Source organism: Terrapene carolina, unplaced genomic scaffold, assembly GCF_002925995.2.
Source record: "Terrapene carolina triunguis isolate 2854851 unplaced genomic scaffold, T_m_triunguis-2.0 Scaffold24, whole genome shotgun sequence".
Classification (NCBI taxonomy): Eukaryota; Metazoa; Chordata; order Testudines; family Emydidae; genus Terrapene; species Terrapene triunguis.
Genome location: NW_020664375.1, coordinates 4,677,503 through 4,701,395, shown reverse-complemented (window position 1 = coordinate 4,701,395; position 23,893 = coordinate 4,677,503). Strand labels below are relative to the sequence as shown.

General features: G+C 43.9%; 1 protein-coding gene across 1 annotated transcript; it reads right to left on the bottom strand.

Moving 5' to 3' along the window:
- Positions 1-895: 895 nt before the first annotated feature.
- Positions 896-21,081, bottom strand: LOC112119932 (DNA (cytosine-5)-methyltransferase 3-like). Its single transcript, XM_029911148.1, has 12 exons — positions 20,944-21,081; positions 20,014-20,112; positions 19,572-19,616; positions 18,334-18,413; positions 16,701-16,813; positions 13,818-13,989; positions 11,612-11,614; positions 8,696-8,780; positions 7,737-7,825; positions 4,576-4,651; positions 2,953-3,092; positions 896-985 (listed from the first exon to the last, which is right to left on the bottom strand). Exons 1-12 carry the CDS (start codon positions 21,029-21,031, stop codon positions 896-898), a joined length of 1,080 nt encoding a protein of 359 aa, XP_029767008.1. The 5' UTR covers positions 21,032-21,081.
- Between the last annotated feature and the right edge of the window lie 2,812 nt (positions 21,082-23,893).

Genomic DNA, 23,893 nt, shown 5'->3' with positions numbered 1-23,893 from the left:
AATTATGTCTTGTTCACAGAGTTCAGAGTTTAAAATTGTCTAACAGAAATTTCTTGGTGTGCAAAACCAGCAGTTGTGACGACGCTGCCTGTGAGTATCTGCATCATGGAATGCATTCATTGTATGATAAATTCTTGGAAGCCAATTTTGCAGAGAAATGTTCTGGGAAACCAGAAAATGAGGCAAGTCTTGTCCAGAGATTGTGAGAAATCTGTGTTCCTCCTGTAAGCATTTTCTAGTGTATGCATAGCTGATTTTCAGCATCTTACACCTGAATGGATATAATTGAGGTTCCTTTGGTGTATCCATCATAAAGCCCATGATGAGAAGTTTCATACCTGGGATGTAAAAAACCCTAAAGCCCCAAACCAGTACTCCATGGGTACTCAGTGCATTTCAGGATTGGATCTTAATGCAAGACTGAAACATGGCATACAAGTTCTCAACCCCAATGGTAATGTACGTGGTTCTTAAAGGGAGAGGCTGAGAGGATAATAGAAACCAGAGGATGAACTGGAGGGTAAGAGATGGAATTCTCCAGTCTTCTTTTGCCACATCCACATTCCCAAATGGCTGAGTAAGGCTTCAGAAGTGGCTGTCTTAAAGGATGGCTTCTACTCAGGTTCCATTCACACTTAAATAGCCTATTTTAACTTCTCCCAGCAGGTTCCAAACTCAGAATGCGAGTTTGGCCGGTCAAGTTGAGATCACTTGAGTGTGTGAGAACTACAGAAACAGAGTAAAAGGACCAGAGATAGTTGGGGGACACAGAAACATTGTCGTGTCTGAGGACACTGAACGTTAGAAACCACTTTGCTGACTAAACTAGTTTTCAACTTCTTTGGATCAGAGACAGGCCATTACTTAGAAGAAACCCTGAAAGTAAACTGTTGTATCACCTCTTAACAGATGGTATGTTGCTCCACAAGATCACAGCATTCTGGACAGTTTCTGCATGTTCCCTGTGGATAGTCACTGCCTCCATCTTTTAAAAGGGAAAAATATGCAAGTGTCTTAGTAGACAGACAACTTCTGCCAACTGTTAATACTATATTGCATGGTGGTCACCAAGAACGTTTAAGAACAGCTTCTACTGATTCATGACATGCTTAGCTGGTTTTCTCTTATGATTGTAGCCCTCCTTTGGGGTAAATTGGGCAAGCCTCCCTCATGTTTGAGAGCACAATAGCTGATCAGAATTTTCCAGATTTTGAAATTTAAACATCATTTCAAATTTTGAAAATTCAAAAATAAAAAATGGAATTTTTTGCTAAATCTTTTGTTAAAAATGTTCCCCATTTTATTATGAACAGGTCAACACTTGCTTCCATATTTCTAACACTATAGAGCAGATCAACTCCTTTTGAATTATAAAAGAGAGGGGTTTTTTTTGTAAATTTACATTTTTTTTTAACCTGCTTTAGTGAGCACTTACTCCTACGAGCAGCCCCATTGACTTCACCAGGTAAGGGTTGCACAAACAATTTCTTACTGTATGAAGAGCATTACTAGTACCTCTAGAGGGAAACCAACTGATCTAAATATTGGTCATTACAGCACAGAGAAAGGGGACAGAATTGTGTATCTTCAAGAACGCATACTTTAAAGGATTAATTCCTCAAAATGTATGGTGTGAAATCAGTTGGAAGCTGCTTGATGTTTAATGTTGATCTAACAATTAATGCTAATAGTAGTTTCCTTCAAAACTAATCTTTCAGTTCTCTCCAGAAAATACACCTATTGCACGAACCCTTTCATTTATCATTTTATTGGGCATTGCTGCCACTTTGGACTTGCACCTTCCCCATGTGCGACAAGTGTACTGTATGTTCTGCTTCCTGATTTTGCAAAGGACCTGAGCACCTGCAACTTCCACTGAAGTCAACGGGAACTCAGGGTGTTCATCCACTCAGCAAATCAAGACCTAAACTCATTGGGGATGGGACAATGCCTTACTATTAGGTACATATTATGCTAAGCACATTGTTGCTAGTCAGTAAATAACACTGTAATAGTAATGTCTCTCTCATCAGACATTGGTCATGCTTCTTGTCCTGGACAGGTGGCAGTGCTACTTCTTTTTGGTGTATGCGCAATGTGCCTCAGGTGTCATGTGACCAGGGTTCATCACCGAATTTGGGCCGCTGGTTGGGTTATTAGCTTCTCCGTTCTGGGCTGGGTACTGACGGCGAGCATGACGTGAACACTGATCCATGCCCCCTTAATATTGGATATTAGAGCTGTTACTAGTTTTCAAGGACTGTTGTCAGGATCAGTTATTGTTTGTAAAAGCTCTGAGATCCTCAGATGACAAGTGTTGTATCCTGACAAGGGTAAAGCATTTTGATTAACATCTGACTAATGGCTTTACTGGTGATTTCCTGGTCCACATGTGAGTTATAATGCAGCAAAACCAGAGAGAATGACTGGATTAATGCACAAATACTGTGTGTATACTCCCTTGGAAGTCCATTAGCACTGGTCCTTAACAGAGAACTCCACATCAAACTTCCTGCAAACTTTTGGGAAGTTCAGCTCTGGATCCAAATTGAATGATGTAGGCTTAATCTCTAGAGATGGATCTAAATCAGAACCCAGGCTCTTCATTCCCTCCCCATCTCTCTTCCCCCACCTCAAACTTTGGGGAGATTCAGATCCAGATCCAGATCCAAACGTTATGATGTGAGTTTTCACTATTCCTTAATCAAAAGGAGTGAGGTTCATTTTGACCAGAGGAACTCTGCTTCCTCCTCCCTGTTGTACACCAACAGCTCAGGAAGCGAGAGCTTAAAGAAGCAGGAATCAGTTCTGGTTCTGTTGTATGGCACTGCAGAGAACACCATTCCCAAAAGACACAATAAACATCACTATAAAAGGACCCAGTCACTAAACACTAAGGAGACATGGTGTGAAGAAAAAACAAGCTGGGGAGGGACTGGATTTTCTGTGTACCTTAAAGAATCGCGAAGCTGTGTCTCTGTCTTCTTTTTCCAGCACCAGATTATCCACAAACATCCAGAAGAATGGCCTCTGACTGCTCTCTGGGGGTTTCCCGTATTGTAGGATGCGGTGATATTGATAGAAGTACCAAGCTAGGGGCAAAAGGGATGAGGAGAAAGGAAAGGGAAGAGTGACATCAAAAATGAAAGGACCAAATAGCAGAGACATGGCTCTCATCCTGTCCTGCTCTGACTGTGGGACAGTGCAGCTTTCAAAAAGAGAGGCTAAGAGCCTCTCTATCACTATAGCAAAAAGAGCAGTGGAGGAAATTTGAAATGAGACCAGCGAGGTTACTTTTTAACATGGATAAAGTTTTCCATAACTTCAGTTTGAGGAGTCACCATTTCTCCTCTTCATAATGTGCAGCATGTAAGCAGAGGGACAGATAACAACACTAGAGGTCCGCTTCAGACCAGGTGCAACTCCATTGGCTTGAATAAGCACTTGCTTCTCCTAGGTCTGAATTGGACCCTGGATCCTCATGGCTCAGAGGCAAATTTGAGTTGGAAATGAGTGATGTGCCTTGTAGTCACCAAGGGCCAGGCTCTGCACATTGCATGGAGGCCCTAGTAAGGGGCAGTGCAGAGCTGCCCAGCCTGAGAGGGAGCACTGCGGGGCATTTAGCCCCAGGAAAGGAGCATGCCTCCTGAAGCTCCATAGGGTGCAGGGGGATTGTGGACACTAATGCACCTCCTTCATGGGGTGCCACATAATGATAGACTCAAGGTCAGAAGGGACCATTGTGATCATCTAATTCCCTTCCTATGAAGCCAGTAACCACAACTGGACAATGTGTAGGGGGACAGAGCTGCTCCTCGCTCTGTTTGGAGCACCAGGAGCTCTCTGGGGGGGTAGAGATGGCCCAGCCCTGTGCTTTCTGGAATTTCTGCCCAGCCCTTGCGTGGGCTGTACGGGCCCTTACAGAGGGGGAGGCTCCTCACTGCACCCTCTACCACGACATGCCTGCATAAGGACCAGACTGAATGTGACCCCTACAGTTGAGATTGTATGGTCACAGGAGGGGAGTCTCCAAGGAAATGTCTCTCCTTTCATAGGTGATGAGATACAGCAGATTTAATACAGTTTAATGAAACTCTCAAATGTCGGGAGAGTTCTATGGCCTGTGTTATCCTGGAGGTCAGACTAGATGATCACAATGATCCTTTCTGCTGTAGCAGAACAAAGGGGCTGTAATCTCCAGCTGACAGATAGCCAGCAAAGTTCACTTTAACCTGCTCCTCCCAAGGCCTGCTGGATAGGGCACGTGTCAGAGGATGGAGGGCTGAGGTCAGATTGCACGATGTTGGTGAAATCCCACACTGCCATAGCAGTGGCTTGATGGCTGGTACAAGCCTGTGTAATTCAAAGCAATCTTGAGACTGCTGTAAATTACACAGGGTGCCAAACTGGATCTCAGCATTCCTGGGAATCAGGGGAATAGAGAAATGTTTTACAGCCACCTTTTGCCTCGCCCCCCGTCTCCTCAGTACCATGAGGAGCTCTAGTACAGGTAAAGATCTAACTCTGTCAGACTGATAATTTATATATCATTTTATACTTCACTGCACCTCTTACCTGGAGGGTGTTCGTAGGAATTTCCAACTGGAGGAGTGGAACCAAATATGAAATCAAAAGGACCCCATCCTTTTACCTAATAAGATGTACAAGTTTCAGAACTTCTTGTTTCTTTTAGAAACATTTATTCATATTCTTATTATGATGGCTATTAAAATGTAAGCATTGTCTACAGGCACTCAGACAGTACGGTGATGGGTGTGGTATAAGAACCTGAATAGAACAGGACCTGAGATGAGCTGTGGCTCATCTGAAGAGTTCTTTCCCACCTAGATAGCCCAAGGCAGGCCTCTCTGAGGACATCATAAGGAGTCATTCCCAATCACAGAGAATTCGGCGTTGTTCTCTTATTAAGGCCTGGAGAGCTTGTATTTAATGCTTAAGTTAGCATTTAGTCATTACATAGCTCAAACACAACATAAAACTGGAACTTGGTGTTGAGTGCAGTCTGCAGTCCAGAACCCCAACTTCCAAGATGGAGTCTGACCTTTGGTCTCCGCGGCCACACCCAGCACTCTTACATAACAATAGCAGTTTTTCCACACAGATTCATCCTTGTACTAAAGACGGAAAAAGGAATTATAATTGATCATTACCAACCAGTCAGGAATGCTGTGAAACCTGATTATGGAAGGCCAAATTTTCAAAATGTAACCTGTATTTGTGCACAGGAAATTTTGCACTCAGGTCGCTTGCATGTGGGGTCATCACTTGTGCATGCAGCTAATAGAAAATACATGCACATGGTTCCAAAGACAATATGTCAACAGACATACTGGTGAGGAAATTGCACATACAAAGGATGAATGTCATCAGCTGCATAAAAATCTCCACCCTTCTTTTAAAGTGGGCATGGAGTTGGCAGAATCTGTCAAAGATTGGCAAGGGAGAACAAGTTGTGCAGACCACCAGACTTTGCAGTACAAGACCACAATATGAAAATAAAACTAAAACAAAAAAAAGGAACTAGGAGTTTAGAAAAGCAACTGGTAGTGTAATGGGTGATCAGGTTTTGAAATACTAAATATGGTTTGGGTTAGGCTATTTATCCATTACTGAAATTCAGGGCCGGCTCCAGCTTTTTTGCCGCCCCAAGCGGCGAAGTGAAAAAAAAAAAAAGCTAAAGCCGATTGGCGGCAGCTTAATCGCACCACTTCCTTATTCGGCGGTAATTCGGCGGAGGGTCCCTCGCTCCCTCTCTTCCTCTTCAGCGGCACTTCGACGGCAGCTCAAAGAGGAAGAGAGGGACTGAGGGACCCGCCGCCGAATTGCCGCCGAAGACCCGGACGTGCCGCCCCTTTCCATTGGCCGCCCCAAGCACCTGCTTCCTTCGCTGGTGCCTGGAGCCGGTGCTGCTGAAATTGCATAATGGCAGTGAGCTTTCAGTGGGCAAATTAGGATGGTTTGAACAGAATTAATTACAGAGTGGCTTGGATTTCTGAAAGATTTCATTCTGAAATTCAGTTGTTGCAAAAGAAAATACTGCTACAATCTCAGGTGGCATATCTCAATTCTTGGAGCAAGGGAGGTTTTTTGTCAGTTTACTGAATCCTTGTAGCATGTACTTGATTAAACCATGTATATACTTGGAGACTCTGCTATTCCATTGCCAAGCTTTTTTCACATTATACAAAATTTGGTAAACAGAGCCAAATTTCCACTCCCCCCCCCCCCGGCCGAGTAAGGAGATTTTCCAGTGGGGACATATGTAGGGCCTTACCAAATTTGTGGTCCATTTTGGTCAATTTCAAGGTCATAGGATTTTAAAAATCACAAATTTCATGATTTCAGCTATTTATATCTGAAATTTTACAGTGTTGGAATTGTAGGGGTCCTGACCCAAAAAGGAGTTGGGGGGGGTCACAAGGTTATTGTAGGAGGGGGTTACAGTACTGCTACCCTTACTTCTGCGCTGCTGCTAGCGGTGGCGCTGCCTTCAGAGCTGGGCAGCCGGAGAGTGGCGGCTGCTGGCCAGGAGCCCAACTCTGAAGGCAGAGTATGGTATGGTATTGCCACCCTTACTTCTGCGCTGCTGCCTGCAGAGCTGGGCCCTCAGTCAGTAGCCGCCACTCTGCGGTCACCCAGCCCTGAAGGCAGCAATGCAGAAGTAAGGGTGGCATGGTATGGTATTGCCACCCTTACTTCTGTGCTGCTGCTGGCGAGGTGCTGCCTTCAGAGCTGAGCGCCTGGCCAACAGCTCCCACTCTCTGGCTGCCCAGTTCTGAAGGCAGCACAGAAATAAAGGTTGGCAATACCGTGACCCCCCTTAAAATAAACTTGTGACCCCCCCTGAAACTCCCTTTTGGGTCAGCACCCCCAATTTGAGAAACGCTGGTCTCCCCCGTGAAATTTGTATATTATAGGGTAAAAGCACACAAAAGACCAGATTTCACGGTGGGAGACCAGATTTCATGGTCTGACACACATTTTTCATGGCCGTGAATTTGGTAGGGCCCTAGACATATGCTTCTATTAGGGGCAATAGAATTATTATTATTTATTCTTTGCATTGTGGTACTGCCCACAGGAACCAATCAGGCCCAGGCCCAGACCCCAGTGTGCTAGGTGCTGTACATACAAGTATATGCGAAGATATGATACCCACCTGAAGGAGCTTACAGTTGAAGGGCCTGATCCAGTGCCCATTGAAGACAATGTAAAAACACCCATTGTCTTCAGTGGGCGTTAGATCAGACCCTAAGAAAAGAGTCTGTAATCTAAGAATCCTCCACTCACACTCCCCAACCTGGATCCAGAGCAGCTCTGCCATCGCTACTGAGGCCTGTGGTAGTGCCTGAAGACCATTATGTGCTCCCTTCGAGACTCAGCTTTTGGCAGTTGGATTATCTTTGTTTGTAGACACACTGTCCACATCCCAGCTTCTCTCCTGCCCCGCTATGAGCCCCCTCCTGTAGAAGCACTGGTGTAATGAGAACTGCTGTTCAGCACAGTCCCAGTTGAGAAGAGAGGGATCCCCTGCTCAGCATCACTTTGACCTGCCTGCCTCCCTCCCCTGGAATGATGAAGATTCTGCTTCAGTTTAGGTCTTGCGTGGCTGCTCCCGGGGTGGCAGCATTCCCCTAGAATTGTCACAGCAATCAGTAATGTAAATTCAGAGCTGTGCACAGTTAATTCAGTGACGTTTTCTACGTTGTACTTACATCTGTCCTCAGAACATTGGTGACATCATCTAAGTATATCAGCCTGCCATCCCCCATGCTGCTGCCCAAAAATCCAAGATTTTTCATCTCTGAAGAGTGGATATTAGAAATACAAACAGTGTTAGTACTAAGAACTAGTTCCCTCATACAGCACCTCACTTCAGCACATACCTAGTTTTAAGCAGGTGACTGGTGGGACCAGTGTTTCAAGTTTAGCACATACTTAAGTACCTTGCTCAGTCAGGGTCCCAGCAAGCAGTGTAGTAACTAAATAATCAGATAGCCCTTGGAGTATAGAACAGTGTTGGATATTTACAGCTTCATAAACTGACAAAGTTGGAGACGTCTAAAAACCAGGATTGTAAACATGAGATCAAGTTATGTAATGCTGCACTGAATGTCCCCACATGGGCTACAAATAGCAGCATTTTAGATACACAACACGGGTATTAGATTGTTCTGAAAATGACACTATTTCTTTTAATGACAAATGTGAACATTTCAACTTTTTTTTCCTACTTTACAGGTTTCAAAATTGATTTTTTTTCCTAAAAGTTTTCATGACATTTTCATATACAAATATTTATCAAAAACCATTGGTATTTGGTAAACAAAGTGATCAAAATGGTTATTGAAATAAGATTTTTTATAATGTTTTGGATAAAAAATTTTTTTAGCAAAACATTAATAGTTTTTTTGCTCAATGGTAATTTAAAAAAAAAAGCCATTTTTTTTACAAAAGAGCTCTGCATTAAACAAATTTTGACCAGCTCTATCGAACAGGATGATGATACCTTTGTGTGGGTCATAATGAATCATGATGGGTAAAATTTAGCCCAAGTGTGGGCCTCATTTGTCCCACTGGACAATGGAGTCACATCAGGGATGAATTTGGCCTGATATATTAATAGATTTTTAATATATTTGTTTGCAGTCCTAAGCCAACTATGTACACTTACCTCTGGTAATATTATCAAAAAGGGAGAGAACATTGATTGGCTTTCGTTCCCATGCGGATAAAGGCTGATAAATCTCAAGATGGTTCTGTCATAAATAAAAAAGACCCTTGTTTGCACAACCCATTCATTTGTGTGAATATTCAAAGCTGTCCATTAATAATAATAAAGCACAGACGCTGGCCTGTTTAGGGAGTCTGGCTTATTGGAACTATCACAGTGTAGGCAGGATACTGTGCAGCCTGGAAAACCCCGGGTCAGGAGGGAGAGAGACGGGGATCTTTGCCTAAGAGAGTTGACATTTGAGGAGCCCGGAGCCTAGAGTGGGAACCGTTGGTGGGCCACGGAGGGGGAATACAGATGTAATTGCCCTGAACTGTGACACTGTCTCTTTTTTAATTAAATGACCCACCCAGCATTGTCAGCAAACACTCCTCTCTTCAGTATCCAGTCAGGATCCCAAAGTCCACAGAAGGGCATAAGGCAACTAATTGCAATTAAAAGCATTTCAGAACCTTGGAGACTCCTGGATTCTGATTAGTATATTAGGAAGTACTGATTTATACATTGCAAATAAATATCTCTTCACAGTATATTGTAATTATTCTGTCACATAAAATGGGTTCCACTTCATTTTCTAACAAATTGTCTGGTACTGAATCATTTGCTGGAAAATTTAAAGCAGGATGCGATCTGAAGTATGTTGTGATAATCTGCCATGTGGCAGATAAAATTTAAACGGGCAGCACCCAATATACCCAGTACAAATTTCTTATCAAACCCTAAATTGATGTGCAGTGTAGAAAAATATGAGTATAGTCTAAGACAGTGGTTCTCAAACTTTTTTTTCTGCAGACGACTTGAAAATTGCTGAGGGTCTCGGTGGACCACTTAATGATTTTTCCAAATGTTGTTTGTACTGTTAGCTAACTATTGTAAAGTGCTTTGGATAAAAGCACTATATAAAAAAACCCTTAATAATAACACTGCTCTACAGCCAAAATGCTTCTGAAATAAATGTAGTCAAACTTTACTAATTCTGGGTCACTGAGAACGAAAATGATGCTTAAAATTGTTGATTGGCTCTAGTTTTCAAGATATGCTATTGAGTCAGTATATACGACCCTTGACTTGGGAATGGCGGAGGATAAGTGAGTTATAAAGGGAAGGGATCTCAATTTAAACCAGAAATGACTAAAATACATCTTTGACTGGATCTATGAATAAATCTATGACTGGGTTTGGACAGTACTTGCTTTTTAGGCAAAACAATGAATGATGCAATCTGAAGCTGGTATTGCATCAGACATGATATTAATTGCATCATGTTATTCCTAGAAGTCATGGATGATGCAATCATAACGAAGCTTACATCACTCTGCTGAACAAATTGCCCTAGATCAGCTCTAGAAATCATACAGTGTCGTGCTCTCTTATTTGTCAGTGTTTGATTTTGCAAAGGGACACATTTCTGTTTAGCCAAAGTGAGCAGAGATGCCTCGTACTTGTGTGAACAGTGCAGGTAACTTCTGCTATGTTTGTGGTGAAGTGACTTTTGCATCACAAAAGCGCAGTATAACCACTATGGTTAAGAAAGCCTATCACTTTTATTTTGGCTGCAAAATTGGAGATCAGGACAAGAGGTGGGCCCCACACATATGCTGCAACACTTGTGCAACAAATCTTTGCCAGTGGTTGAACAGGAAAAGGAAATCTATGCCTTTTGCAGTGCCAATGATTTGGAGAGAGCCAACAGATCATACCAGCAATTGTTACTTCTGCATGGTGCCTCCAGTTGGGAAAGGTGTGTCAAAGAAGAGAAAGTGGACTGTGCATTATCCAAACATTCCATCAGCTATACGCCCAGTACCCCACGGAGAAGGACTGCCGGTTCCTGATGCACCAGAATCATTCTCACTTGAGTCAGACGAGGAAGAGGAAGAGGATGAAACTTCTGGTCCTGAACCATCAATGTCACAGGACCCACATTTTCTCCCATCCTCCTCCTCTGAACCACACCTCATAACACAAGGTGAACTGAATGACCTTGTCAGGGATTTGGAACTACCCAAGAGTAAGGCAGAGCTGTTGGGCTCCAGACTACAGCAGTGGAATCTCCTGGCAGGTGATGTTAGGGTTTCCATGTTCCGTGACCGTCAAAAGGATCTTGTCCCATTCTTCTTCATGGAAGGTGATCTTGTAGCCTGCAACAACATCGATGGTGTGATGGCAGCCCTCAACATCGTTCACGATCCAGATGAGTGGAGACTGTTCATTGATTCATCGAAGACGAGTCTTAAAGCTGTTTTACTACATAATGGCAATGTTTTGCCATCAATTCCAGTTGGTCATGCAGTCCATATGAAGGAAACCTATGACAACATGAAACAACTTTTGAGGTGCATAAACTATGACCAACATCAGTGGCAGCTTTGTGGCGATCTGAAGGTTGTTGCTCTCTTGCTTGGTCTGCAGACTGGATACACAAAGTACTGCTGTTTTCTCTGCGAATGGGACAGTCGTGCAAGAGATTCCCACTACATCAAGAAAGATTGGCCACTCCAACAGTCATTGGAGCCTGGGAGGAAAAGTGTTCAGCATCCACCACTTGTTGAATGAAGGAAGATTTTGTTACCACCCTTACACATCAAGCTGGGTCTGATGAAGAACTTTGTCAAGGCCATTGACAAAACACAAGCAGCTTTCAAGTACCTCCGTGGAAAATTTCCAAGGTTAAGTGAAGCTAAGAGAAAGGAAGGTGTCTTTGTTGGTCCTCAGATTCGTGAACTTCTTCGAGATGATGCATTTGACCATGCACTGCGTGGCAAGGAAAAGACGGCATGGAAAGCCTTTCAGTTAGTGGCAATAAATTTTCTCGGAAACAACAAGGCAGACAACTACAGGTTGTTGGTGGAAAACCTCCTCAAGGCATACAAAAGCCTTGGTTGCAACATGTCACTAAAGATACTTTTTTTGCACTCTCATCTAGATTTTTTTCCACCAAACTGCGGAGCAGTGAGCGACGAGCACGGCGAGCGATTTCACCAGGACATTGCAACAATGGAGAAACGCTATCAGGGCAAATGGAGCCCATCAATGCTTGCAGACTATTGCTGGACAGTGACAAGAGATGCTCCTTTTAATGAATACAAGAGACAAGCCAAGAAGCGCCGAGTAGACACTGAATAGGACTAAACTATGTACATAATAGTTTTTTGCCTTTTGTTTCATAATAAATTTTATTTATATAACCTTTTTGCTGATTTTTAAAGTGTTACATAAACAGGACAGGTGAAATATTATCACGTAAAGCAACCATAAACAGATGAAAAGACCTAGGTTTACAATTTATGATTAAAACTCTACTATCTACACAATATACATAGACCTAAAATGTAAAAACTTAAATATCTTAGAAACAGTAGCCAATCAGTTGTTTTAATTGTCATATTTGAATTCAGCACATCAAAATACATAATAAATAGCACATTTTATCTCTGAAGCAGACGACTTCTCAAAAATTGTAGACCAGTGTAATTAACATTTTTTTTGTTCTACTATAAAAGCGCACAACTCATATTTTAATATCAGTAGCCTTACCTTTCTAATGCGATGGATGTGCCCTCTCTCCCCCACTGCAGCAGCCCCCGAGCTGGGGCTGGGAAGGAGGGGGGTCTCTCCCTGGCAGCTGCAGCTCTGAGCTGGGGAAAGTCGCCTTTCTCTGGCCGCCACAGCCCTGCACATCCCAAATTCCCCCCACCCCCTCGTCTCACCCCACTGCCCCTCCCACCTACCCCGTATTCCCCTTCAAGGCCACCACCTCACCTTACATGTGTGTCTTCTCCAGGGTCCAGGCACCTAAGTAGTGGAGCCATGTCTGCGTGGCTCCATTAATTAGGTGGGTGGCCCTTCATTCTCTCGTGTGTGGCCGCCCAGGCGCGCACCTTAGATGGAACTATCCGCGGACCACCTGAATGGAGCTCACGGACCACTGTTTGAGAACCTCTGGTCTAAGATGTCTGTGGTGATTGTCGACTGCTGCAGAACTCAGTTCTTTCAGTATTTAAGGTGGTAATTAGATACCATGGTGATCGACACCTTATTAAAACCTATGGTAGGAAGATTTCAGATTTTCGTCAGTATTTGTTCCCAAATATTTTTATTTTTGCAAATGACAGCCTCACATCCCTTCTAACAGTACAGCTGATGGGGCTCTGCTTCCACCTGCTGGAGGCAGAACATATCTGACGGGTATGCTGACTGTTTCCTCTTGCAGAGGCGATAGATATCTAAGGTCAGTTTTTTGTGTCTCCAGCTGGCTGCAAGAAGAGAATTCCAGCCACCAATCTCAACTGGCACAGAAGAATAAATAATACACTTAAAAAATTCCAAAGCTGTTAAATTCTAATCTGTATTTTGGTTATGACAGGAGCCTGATGCAGTTAATATATTTTATTTGTCTTAGTACAAAGAAAAAGAGTCCAGCTATCATACGTGAACCTAGCTCTGAATACTTTGCATGACTTCTATATCAGAAATCTAATTGATCTTTAATGGTTCTATCTGAACTAAAATGATCATTCTTTTGGCCTATTTTGATAGCACCTGTGTCCTGAAAAAAAAAAGCCACATACATTTAATGGTCAAGAAGGAAAATATATATGATGGATCACCATGAACATATCTTATTTTTTCCTCTCTAACTTTTAAAACCTAAGGGAAATAAAAAAGGATTGTCAAGGTATTTTACGTAATTTTTCTCCATAACCTTTTTGGAAGCTGCTTTCTTACGAAAGTGTTTCTTCTTCAGTCCCAGATACACACTAAGGCCCAGATCCTGCAAACATGTAGCAATCTGTGTAATTTTGCTGATGTACGTAAAGTCACACACATATACATATTTGCAGAATCAGAGTCCAATGTTAATTTAAAATGCAGGGCTGCTGGGTACTGATTTACTTTTTTATAAGAGGATTCAAGCATTCGTTCTGAAAACATAAGCACATGTTGGAGCTCATTATTAAGAGATACTGGAAGAAAGATAGGTCAATGATTGGGTCTGTGTCAGCCTTGACTCCTCCATCCCTTTAATTTTATATTAAAAGTTAATGGAGATGCTCCTTACAGATTCCTGATCGTAGAAGCACTTCAGTTTCGCACGCCATCTCTTCTTCCTCTTCAGCAAACCATTTGAACTCAAGGGGAGGCACATGAAACACAGCCATGTATTCATTGCTTTACATTTCTCTGCAGTACCAGGACTTACAAGGACATCCAGACACTCCAGGCAATAGCATCTACACAAATTAAATAATAAGTCAATTCAGTGTTTAAACAGGTCTTTCCACACATTCTATGCTAGCCAGAGGATCAGTTTAACTGGTTTGGTTCTTTTCTGATGTTTAAAATCATATTCAAGATAATTATTTTTTTCCTCAGAAATGTTTCACTGAAGATGCTGGTACATTGTCAGCTATATGATAAAGCACTTTAGCAGTGTAATGTCCATGAATGATCCCCTTCTGTGTTCCTGGCCACACCTTTAAAACAGTCAACGCTGAGGTAGATTCAAAGGAACAATCCCAGTTTTTATGCAAAACTCAGGGTACGGTGAGACTGGAAGCACTGGGAATGTACCGTAGTTTGTTTTCAATCAAATGACCAGCCATCCTAGATATGTCCAGTAAAAACCCACATGCTTTTTATTTTTATACCAAGTCTAAAGAGCAAATCAAGCTCCCATTGAACTCAATGGAAAGACAACCCCCCCCCCTCTCCCCCCCCCTGACTAATATGGGAATTCGTTGGGGCCTGAATGCATTACAAGGAAGCTCCTTTTTATGTGGGGCACAACAACTAGGGAATCAGCTTTAGGAATGAGATAAGGGGTGTTTTTGCAGGGTGGGGAAAAAGGGGACATCCAAGCCAGGACAACCTTGAAGATTAAAGTAATCTCAAAACGGGGCCGCTGTCAGATAGTGAGAAGGGCAAGTATTTGGCTATTTCCCCTGCTAGCTGTGCACAGAGCATTGAGCTGTTCTTCACTCTGCCGAATCATCACTTGTAGAAGTACAACCTCCATCTTCGGGTGGCGATGGACGTGCCAGAGGGTAACCTTAACTTCGGGTGCTGATGAGCTTGGCAAAAATGTTATAGGGTAAAATCTTAGCCCGAGGGAAGTAATGGGAGTTTTGCCACTGATTTCACCGGGTACATCTAGAGTGCAATAAAACCCCTGCGGCAGCAAGTCTCAGAGCTCAGGTCTACAGACTCAGGCTTGAGCTATGGTGCTAAAAACAGCCCCCCCCTTTGCTGAGTCTCACAGCCCAAACTCCAGCCCGAGCAGGAATGTCTAGGTTGCTATTTTTAGTACTGTAGCATGAGCCTGAGTCTGTAGACCTGGGTTCTGAGACTCGCTTTTTTTCCTTTTTCCAGTGTAGAGGTACCCACTGTGGGCAGGATTCACCCGTGTGTATAGCTGGTGATTTGTAAGGTGCCACTGTTGTCCCTCTTCTCCCTCCCTTCCCCAGTTAGCCATTGTAGTGGGGTGGACACCCACACCTGCCCTGAGGCTTTGGAAAAGCGCTGCAGAGGGCTTAGGCAGGACAAGGTAAAACCCTGGCTGATTAGGGGAAGTGGCTGCAGCTGGGCCACACCCTAATCAGGCTTCAGCTGGCCTATATAAGAGGCTGGGAGCCAGGAGCCCAAGAGTCACTCTCTGCCTTCAGAGAGAGACGGGCCTGGCTGCAGGGAGCTAGACAGGGTACCTGTAGTGGAGCAGGGCTGAGGAAAGGCTGAGGAGCTGGGGAGCTCCAGCCTGGAAAGCCCTAGGCTGCGGCCTGGTAATAGGCCAAGGGGTACTGGGGGTTGCAGAGGGCAGCCCAGGGCTAGGCCAAGGCAGCAGGTCCAAACCCAACCTTGTCGATGATGAGTGGCCTATACTGCAGTCTGCCCCAGAGAGTGGGGGCTAGCTGGTGACTGGCAGTGGCCTTCACCTGAGGTGAGGTGGGGTTAGTGGGTGGGGGTTCCCCTGGGAGGGGAGACCTAGCGTGTGTGGGTATTGCCAGGGGGCAGCACCCAGAGCAAGGGGCACTGGGGTCCTGGGAGGGACACTGGGGCCAGAGAAGAAGAAAGGCGGATCACTGGCCTGAGGAGGGCGCTCCAGAGGCTGGTGAGCTAATTCCCTGGACGACCAGCAGGAGGTGCCGCAGGGGTGAGTCCGGACCCTCTACAGCCATGTTCAAACAAGGTGTTTTCTTTCTGGACTGGAATGTAATACATACATGTGCAGACAAATATTATGACCAAGTGTCTTGAATAATCTTGTTTCCTTGACATGTTTGTAGAATTCCATTTCTTTATTCACATTTATAACTGAGAGTTTTAAGTGATGAGTTTTTCTTTAATCCCTATCCTGCTGCTATTCTGTGGATAATTTGTGTTGAATTACTTGGGGAACTACAGGTGATTTAAATGTGTATGAGAGTGCTGGGCATGTCAAAACCTGCACAACCCAAAAATATAAGGTAGAACAATGATAGGAGGTGAGCACAGTGCAGGTCCTGATTTAAATCTGACATCCCAGCACCCCAAGCTTATTGGAACCTTGTAGCTAGCTCCAACCTCAATGAGCTGAACCAGAACCCTGCATGCAAACCTGCCCCTTCAAACTTTGCGGATGTTTGGAACTGGATTTGATCCTTTTAGCTTAGGGCATGTCTATGCTGCAGTCATTGGGTGTAGTCATACTGAGCTAGCTTTAATTTATCTAGCTGAGGCCCCAGAGCAGTGAAGCTGTGACAGCATGCACTTCAGCATGGGCCAGTCCCACAAGTAATTACCCAGGGTTCGAGGCCAGTTTTTACTGCCTATGCTGACACGTGCAGCTGCACCGTTCTGGTACCCAAATTAGCTAGATTAAAGCTAGCTGGAGTATGTCCGCTCGAGCTGCAATCACATGCTGTCATTGCAGTCTAATCGGACCCTCAGGCCTACCCGTAGCCTTTACCTATTACAAGCTGGCTCATCGCACGTTAGCAGAGTCTTCCCTGAGCAGCATATTGTGCAGTAGGCCTGAAGGCCATCGTCATCATACAGGAAAAATGTTTCCAGAAAGTTCTCCTTATAAAACAGCAAACTGTAGTTAGTTGCAAAAATAGATTTAGTTGATAAAATGTAACAATCATCCTGAGCTGTGTTTGCTTTGCACGTGAGCTTCCCTCTTGTGTTATTAATTTTTTTTATGTAGCACCATTAACGTGCATGGCGCTTTGCAAACAGATCATAAGTTTCCTGCCCCAGGAAGCTGAATGTACAATTGAATGTAGACTCAATACTGACAAAGGAGGTGAATAGGAGGTAACATGAAAGCAACCTGATATATTATATAATTTTAGCCATATAATTATAATACCTAAGTCTTACATGGTGCTCCTCATCAGTAGATCTCAAAGGGAGGCAAATAGCATTATCCTCGTTTTACAGATGGGGAAACTGAGGCACAGAAAGGGAAGTCTCTTTCCTAAGGTCACCCAATGGGCAACACAATAATATATCAGTTCTAATTTTTATAAAGTATTATTCTTGGTGAGTGTAAACTCTAATGGGAGCCAAATTAAAGGACACTGAGTTGAGGCATGTGTTGCTGGTTAGTGATACTTTCTTATATATTTAGGCCAGAATGGGACCATTCTGATCCCCTAGGATTTAGAAGCTCACCCAATCATTTCTGCATCAAGCCCATAGCTTCTGTGTGAGCTACAGAATATCTTTTTTAAAAGTTGTGCCATCTAGATTTAAAGCCTTCACATGATGGAGAACCCACCACATCCTTAGGTAAGTTGTTCCAATGGTTAATTACCTTCACTGTTCAAAATGTCCACCGTATTTCTAGTTTGAATTTGTCTATCTTCAGCTTCCAACCATTGGATGGGTGCTGGAACTAGGGGTGTTGGGCTGGGATGTGTGTGGTGGTACTGCCACACCCCCTGGCTTGAAGTGGTTTCCATTATATAAGGGTTTACAGTTTGGTTCAATGTCTCTCAGCACCCCCACTATACAAATTGTTCCAGCACCTCTGAACCATTGGATGTCATTATCCCTTTTTCTGCTAGATTAAAGAGTCATCTACAATCAGAAATCTTTTGCCATGTAGGTACTTACAGACTATGATCAAGTCACCTCTGACCGTCTCTTGGATAAATTAAATAGACGATGTTTCTGAAGTGTCTCATTGACTTCAGGGCAGGGCCGGCTCCAGGCACCAGCCCACCAAGCTTATGCTTGGGGCGGCACCTGGAGGGGGGCGGCGTGGCGCTCCGGCCGCCGGGGAGAGCGGGGCCACGGCCGGGCTCGCCGCCCTCCCCCCGGTGCTCTAGCCGCCCTCCCCCCCCAGCCGGGGCTCGCCGCCCTGCCCCCTGCGCTCTGGCCGCCGGGGGGGAGAGCCGAGCCCCGGCCGGGGCTTGCCGCCCTCCTCCCAGGGCTCCGGCCGCCTCCCCCCCCCTTGCGGGGTGGGGGGGTGGCCGGAGGCTTTTTTGCCTGGGGCGGCAAAAAAGCCAGAGCCGCCCCTGCTTCAGGGGATCCACTTCCAGCTGAGATAATAGGCAGGGGGGCTGCCTTATTGAGCCATATGGACTACTAACCGTACATGGAGTACAAATTCCTCCGTGAAACAAGGGATGCTGGGTATGAATCTGGAAACTGCCACAGCAGATGCAGATTTCTATAAAACACAAAGAATGTCCTCTCTCAAAATCTAGTATTGTTTAATTTCAGCCTCTCTCACTTATTTCTTCTGGACAAGATGCAGAATGCTCTAGACATTGCTCTGAAACCTGAGAGGCTAGACATTCCCAGATTAGTAACTCTTATTATTACATGTTCAGCACACCAGTTAGAAATGAAAAACAGTGACAAATATTCTTTAATGCTTTCTAAAGAAGAGTTTTAAGACTATGGTCCTCATCTGCACAGCAGAAAGGATAGGAAAAAGTTCAATGTTACTAATAAAGCCAAAGGGACATTGTGTTTTTAATACAGACTATTTAAAACACTGTCAATGCAAGGATCCACTTCCACCTGAGAATTTTCACACCGCTCCTGTGGACATTGCCTGTGAGCCATTTCTGTCAAGGTCGCCTGCTAGAGACCTGCCAACACTTCCAAATCACAGGATTTGTTCTTAAGGGCTAGATTTTCAATGAGGCTTTCTGATCTAAAGAAAAACACGTGCATCTCTTTTAGCCAGCAAAGAGTCCTGTGGCACCTTATAGACTAACAGACGTATTGGAGCATGAGCTTTCGTGGGTGAATACCCACTTCGTCGGATGCAGACGAAGCCAGACAATTTCGTTTTGCTTCCGATCTATTCAGCATCATGCCAGCCTCTGTTCTATCTGAGGGCTGGCCTAACACACCCACAAATGATCCTTGAAGGGCCACCACTAGCAGCGACAAGGCAGTGCAGTCTCTGTGCCCGTTCAGCTTTCATTTTCTCTTTCAAAACTGCCAGTTCATGTCAATTTTGCTGATAGTTCTTGTGATGAGTCCATTAGATGCTGGTGTAAGTCCACCAAATCATTTCCTATAGGCCAGCAAACCACCAAATGGTAATGTCTTTCAGGAACTACCAACCTGGGGCAGATTTAAATTAGTGAAACAGACGTGAGGGTGACTGTAATCCCAATCCTTTAGGGCAGCCATTGTATGCCAAATTCTTCTTAATGTATGTTTGTTTGATTACCCGATATTTTTGGATATTGCTTTTAAGTTGGACACTTGATTTTTTTGGTCATATTGGTTAATATGCAGTGTGACATGGAAATTTAGCCACATGGCTAAATGGCCTATTGGTTTTCAGTAATTTAATTTGATTACTCACCTTCAATACTCCTTTGGTTTTCATTTACTTCATGTGCAATAAGATCTGGGGGAAAACAAAATATAATACTAATTGTTTATTTCTTCAAAAACTTGAAGAGCAACAATCCTTAAGAGTTGGCACACCCTGTATTTTCTGCTAGACAAACAAGAGTTCCCTGAGAAATTTATGAGCCAATCCTTCAAGCCCTCCCCATGAAGAACTCCCATTCGAATCCATGTGAGTTCTGCCTACAGCTGGCTTTGAGGATCAGTCCTATAGTTTTGCTCTAGTGTTTCCTTTTTGTAGATCAAATAACTTCACTGACTCGTGCACACAAGTGTAAAATTGTATGCTACTTTAGTAGACACACACTCTGCAGGTCAAGTTGCTGCAATGTTTTAAAGAAAGTCTAGAGTAAACGTGTCAACATACTGTGAATTCCTTCTGAAAACACTGATACCTCTGTTGGGGCTTGAGAGTGTAGCAGGCATTATTTCTTCAAGAGAGTCAAGAGATATCACATCAGAAGAAGTGCTTTCTTCATCTTGCAGCTCTATCGCTTGAGGGGAAAAAAATCAAGCGACCATCAGTTTCTTGGACAGTAACTCCACTTTTAGCAGTACTGAGATTTTCTAAGCAAGAAACACCACTATAGCCAGCAAAAAGGACAGGAGTACTTGTGGCACCTTAGACTAGCAAATTTATTTGAGCATAAGCTTTCGTGGGCTACAGCCCACTTCTTCGGATGCAAGATGTAGCCCACGAAAGCTTATGCTCAAATAAATTTGTTAGTCTTTAAGGTGCCACAAGTACTCCTGGTCTTTTTGCGGATACAGACTAACATGGCTGCTACTCTGAAACCTGTCACTATAGCCAGGTTACATCACTGAACTTTTGCAATTTCTATTTCCATACTTTTGGAAACACCAGTCTAGCCCACCCACATTCACTGGATTCTTCAAACAGCTGAGAAGTCATGTATTTATATAGCTGATCCATGCACAGTTAGCTGAAGTGGGGGAAAGATTATTTATTATTCTAATGTGCAGAGTGGCCCAACCCTCCCTCCTATGGATTGACATGTCTGTTGTAACCCATGGCAGCACGCTCACGTTTCCCAGGGCTGAACTAACTTTAAATCAGACACATTCTCTCCTATGCCCACAGGCTGGTACTGAGCGTCCCTTCCAATTTTCCCAAGAGGGGAGGAAGTTGAAAGTTCATCGTTTCTCTCTCCAGAAGTCATGAGAGCATCAGGCATTCAGGGACTGGGCAGCCCCCCGCTGCTTCCAATCCAACCCCTACCATCGCCTGGACCGTGTCATTGACAACCCTCTGGTTACAAAGGCATTGCAGCCCCAGACTGGCTCCAGTCATTTCCTTTGCTCACTTATTCCAGAGAAGCTGGGCTCCACCTCCTCCACGTCCTCTGCGCTGTCTGTGTCCGACAGGACCAGCACCGGCTCTCCCTGGGCCATGCTGTGTCTATATGGACCATACGCAGGACCGCCCGGCAGCAGTAATCGCACGTGGGTGTGCCGTCCGGGCCGGCGAAGGACAAGCTGGTCTAGCGCTACCAGGCGGTGCGCTGGGCGGGGCTCGCCGCACGGGGCGTGGTGAGTGTGTCTCCTGCAGGGGTCTCTGGTGGACGCTCCAGGGAGAGGTTTTGGGCGCGGGGGGAAGCGTTTTTGAAATTAATCTGCCAAGGAAATTCCAGCCCTGAGAGTTCGTAGAGATTATATGAACTATCCAGCACCTAAGGGGTGTGTGTGTGTGTGTTTTGCAATGCTGGCTGTATCAAGGCCAGCCTCCCCGTTTTAGAGTTAAGTTCATGCCAGAAGAGCAGCAACGGTCTTTAGTTTTCCAACCTGTTGTCAATTTCGTTTACAGACTGAAAACAAAAGAAGCAGCTTTTAAAAGAAATGTCTGTATTATAATTATCCTGTACTGTATCACATGTGCTATGCACAGGCTGCGGTCTATCATATCTTGCTTTATATACACACAGTACTATAGCTGGTGCACAGTACTGTCTGCATGCATATATATAACACAGAAGTATATATCCAACGTTGTGTTTGTATATCTCATGTATGTATCTATCAGTGTTACAAACCTGTTATAAAATTAAATAATTTATTTTCAAAACTCCACAAAACAGGTATTTTCAAAAGTTTTATATATATATAGTTTATAAAATACTGACAACCAAATGAACTTTGCTGTTAGTCTGGTATTATGATTATTCCACATAAATAAATATATTGGGAGATTTTTGCTTTTGGAGGCACAACTTTTTTTTAAAGATAACAGTACAAGGGTCTTAGGTGATGAAAAGAAACCTTGTTGCATTTGTGTACATAACTATACCCTTTTTCTAATTGAATTAAGTTATTGCTAAGTGAGGTTTTTTTTGATGAAAGGTTTTAGTGTAAGTTTTGCCTTAGTAAACCACCAGTAGTGATACTGGATACTGAATGCCCTTTCTTCACAGAACTAGAAAAAAGATAAAGAGAAAAAATTTCAGTAGAAAGGGCAGACACATCCCTGCTATAGGTAAAAACTAAGGATTGTGCATGAGGATAAAACATATCCTGTGACACTAAAGCTGCAAATAGATGCATCTAAAATCCACATCACCAATCCTTACTCAGCAACTCTGATGTCTAAATTAATTGCCAGCTAACTGATTTAACTTATGCTGGGATAGTGAATGTTCTGGTTTTGTTATTGTTAGTTTTTCTTTTCATTAGCTGCTATCATAATAGAAAAACGTGAAGATGCTTAATGATGGGGATGGTGGAAATGGTTTAACATGTTTAATTTATTAATGTAGGAGGATTCTGTATTTTCTTGAGGCAAAAAATTTAAGGATGAATTAGACAGATACGTGGTACAGACAGGGCCAGTGCAAGGAAGTTTCACGCCCTAGGCGAAACTTCCACCTTGCGCCCCCCCACCAAGCCCTGTGGCAGCTCCCTGCCCCCCCCAGGTGCCCCCTCCCACGGCAGCTCCCCCCCGGGGAGCCGTGCAGCAGCTCCCCACCCCAGCTCACCTCTGCACGTCCCCGATCACGCCGCCCTCTCTCTAATTCTCCTCCCAGGCTTGCAGTGCCAAACAGCTGATTGCCGCTGCAAGCCTGGGAGGCGGGAGAAGTGGAGTGGCGACCGCGCACTCGGGGAGGAACGCTGTAAAAAACAAATTGGGGGCACTGCTTTTTGGCACCCCCAAATCTTGGCGCCCTAGGCAACCGCCTAGTTCGCCTTAATAGTAGCACCGGCCCTGGGTACAGACAAGAAGCACAGAACACTCTATTGAAGACATACAAGACCTGGATTTTATTGTTTTTAATTGATCAAAGCTCCCGCTGATGTCAGTGGGAGTCTTGCTTGACGATGGCAGAACTTGGCCCAATCTGTAAGTAAGGTGTCACACTTAAAATAAATGAGATCTTACTTTTATTTTCATTTAAAATATCTCAGCCTCCTCTCCCACTTTTCCATCCAAATTAGGCACTGGAAGAATCAAAACATTAATTTGTGCTGAACTATCAAAATGTATTGTTTTACTGTTAATGTGAATTAATTTATATTCCTGTTGGTTCAGTTGAAATAAAATATCAATAACCTTTAGTTATCAATGGGCTTGAGTTTTGTTGCATTGGTTTACTTTACATAATTTCAATTATAAAACAATAAAGAGAAAAATACCTGCTAGTTTAATGCCCCCAGGAACTAAATAATTTGCAGGAGGAATCTGAAGCAGAAGCAGTATCTTTCCCCACCCACCAAAGCGATGTGACATTCAGATATGGCCCTGACCTAAAAAGTTCAGGTCTGGATCGAAACTTTTTTAAAGTATGGGGATATTTGCGTCTGTGGAGATTTGGTTCAGCTCTTCATAGAGATGGAGAAACCGCAAAGTTCAGCTCCAGATTAAAATTTCCACAGAGATTTGAGATCTAAGGCTTTAGAAGCCCCATCTCTAATTAGAAGGTTTAGCCAATCAAGTATTTTGATTCACTACAAAATTAGGTTGATTTTATAGAAATCGATTTTTAGAAATCAATTTTAGTCGATTGCATATGTCCACACTAAGCTCATTAAGTCGGCGGAGTGCGTCCTCACTACTGTGGCTAGCATCGACTTACAGAGCGATGCACAGTGGGTAGCTATCCCACAGTTCCCACAGTCTCCACCTCCCATTGGAATTCTGGGTTACGCTCCCAATGCCTGATGAGGCAAAAACATTGTTGTGGGTGGTTTTGGGTACATGTCGTCAGTCGCCCCTCCCTCTGTGAAAGCAACGGCAGACAATGGTTTCGCACCTTTTTTCCTGGA

Excerpts from the sequence above, each read along its gene's own strand:
- LOC112119932 (XM_029911148.1), bottom strand. The coding sequence starts at position 21,031 with ATGGCCCAGGGAGAGCCGGTGCTGGTCCTGTCGGACACAGACAGCGCA. Across the intron at positions 16,814-18,333 it reads GAATTTGTACTCCATGTACG|GAGAACTTTCTGGAAACATT; the intron begins GTTAGTAGTCCA and ends CTGTTTTATAAG. Across the intron at positions 13,990-16,700 it reads GATGAGCCAGCTTGTAATAG|ATGCTATTGCCTGGAGTGTC; the intron begins GTAAAGGCTACG and ends TAATTTGTGTAG.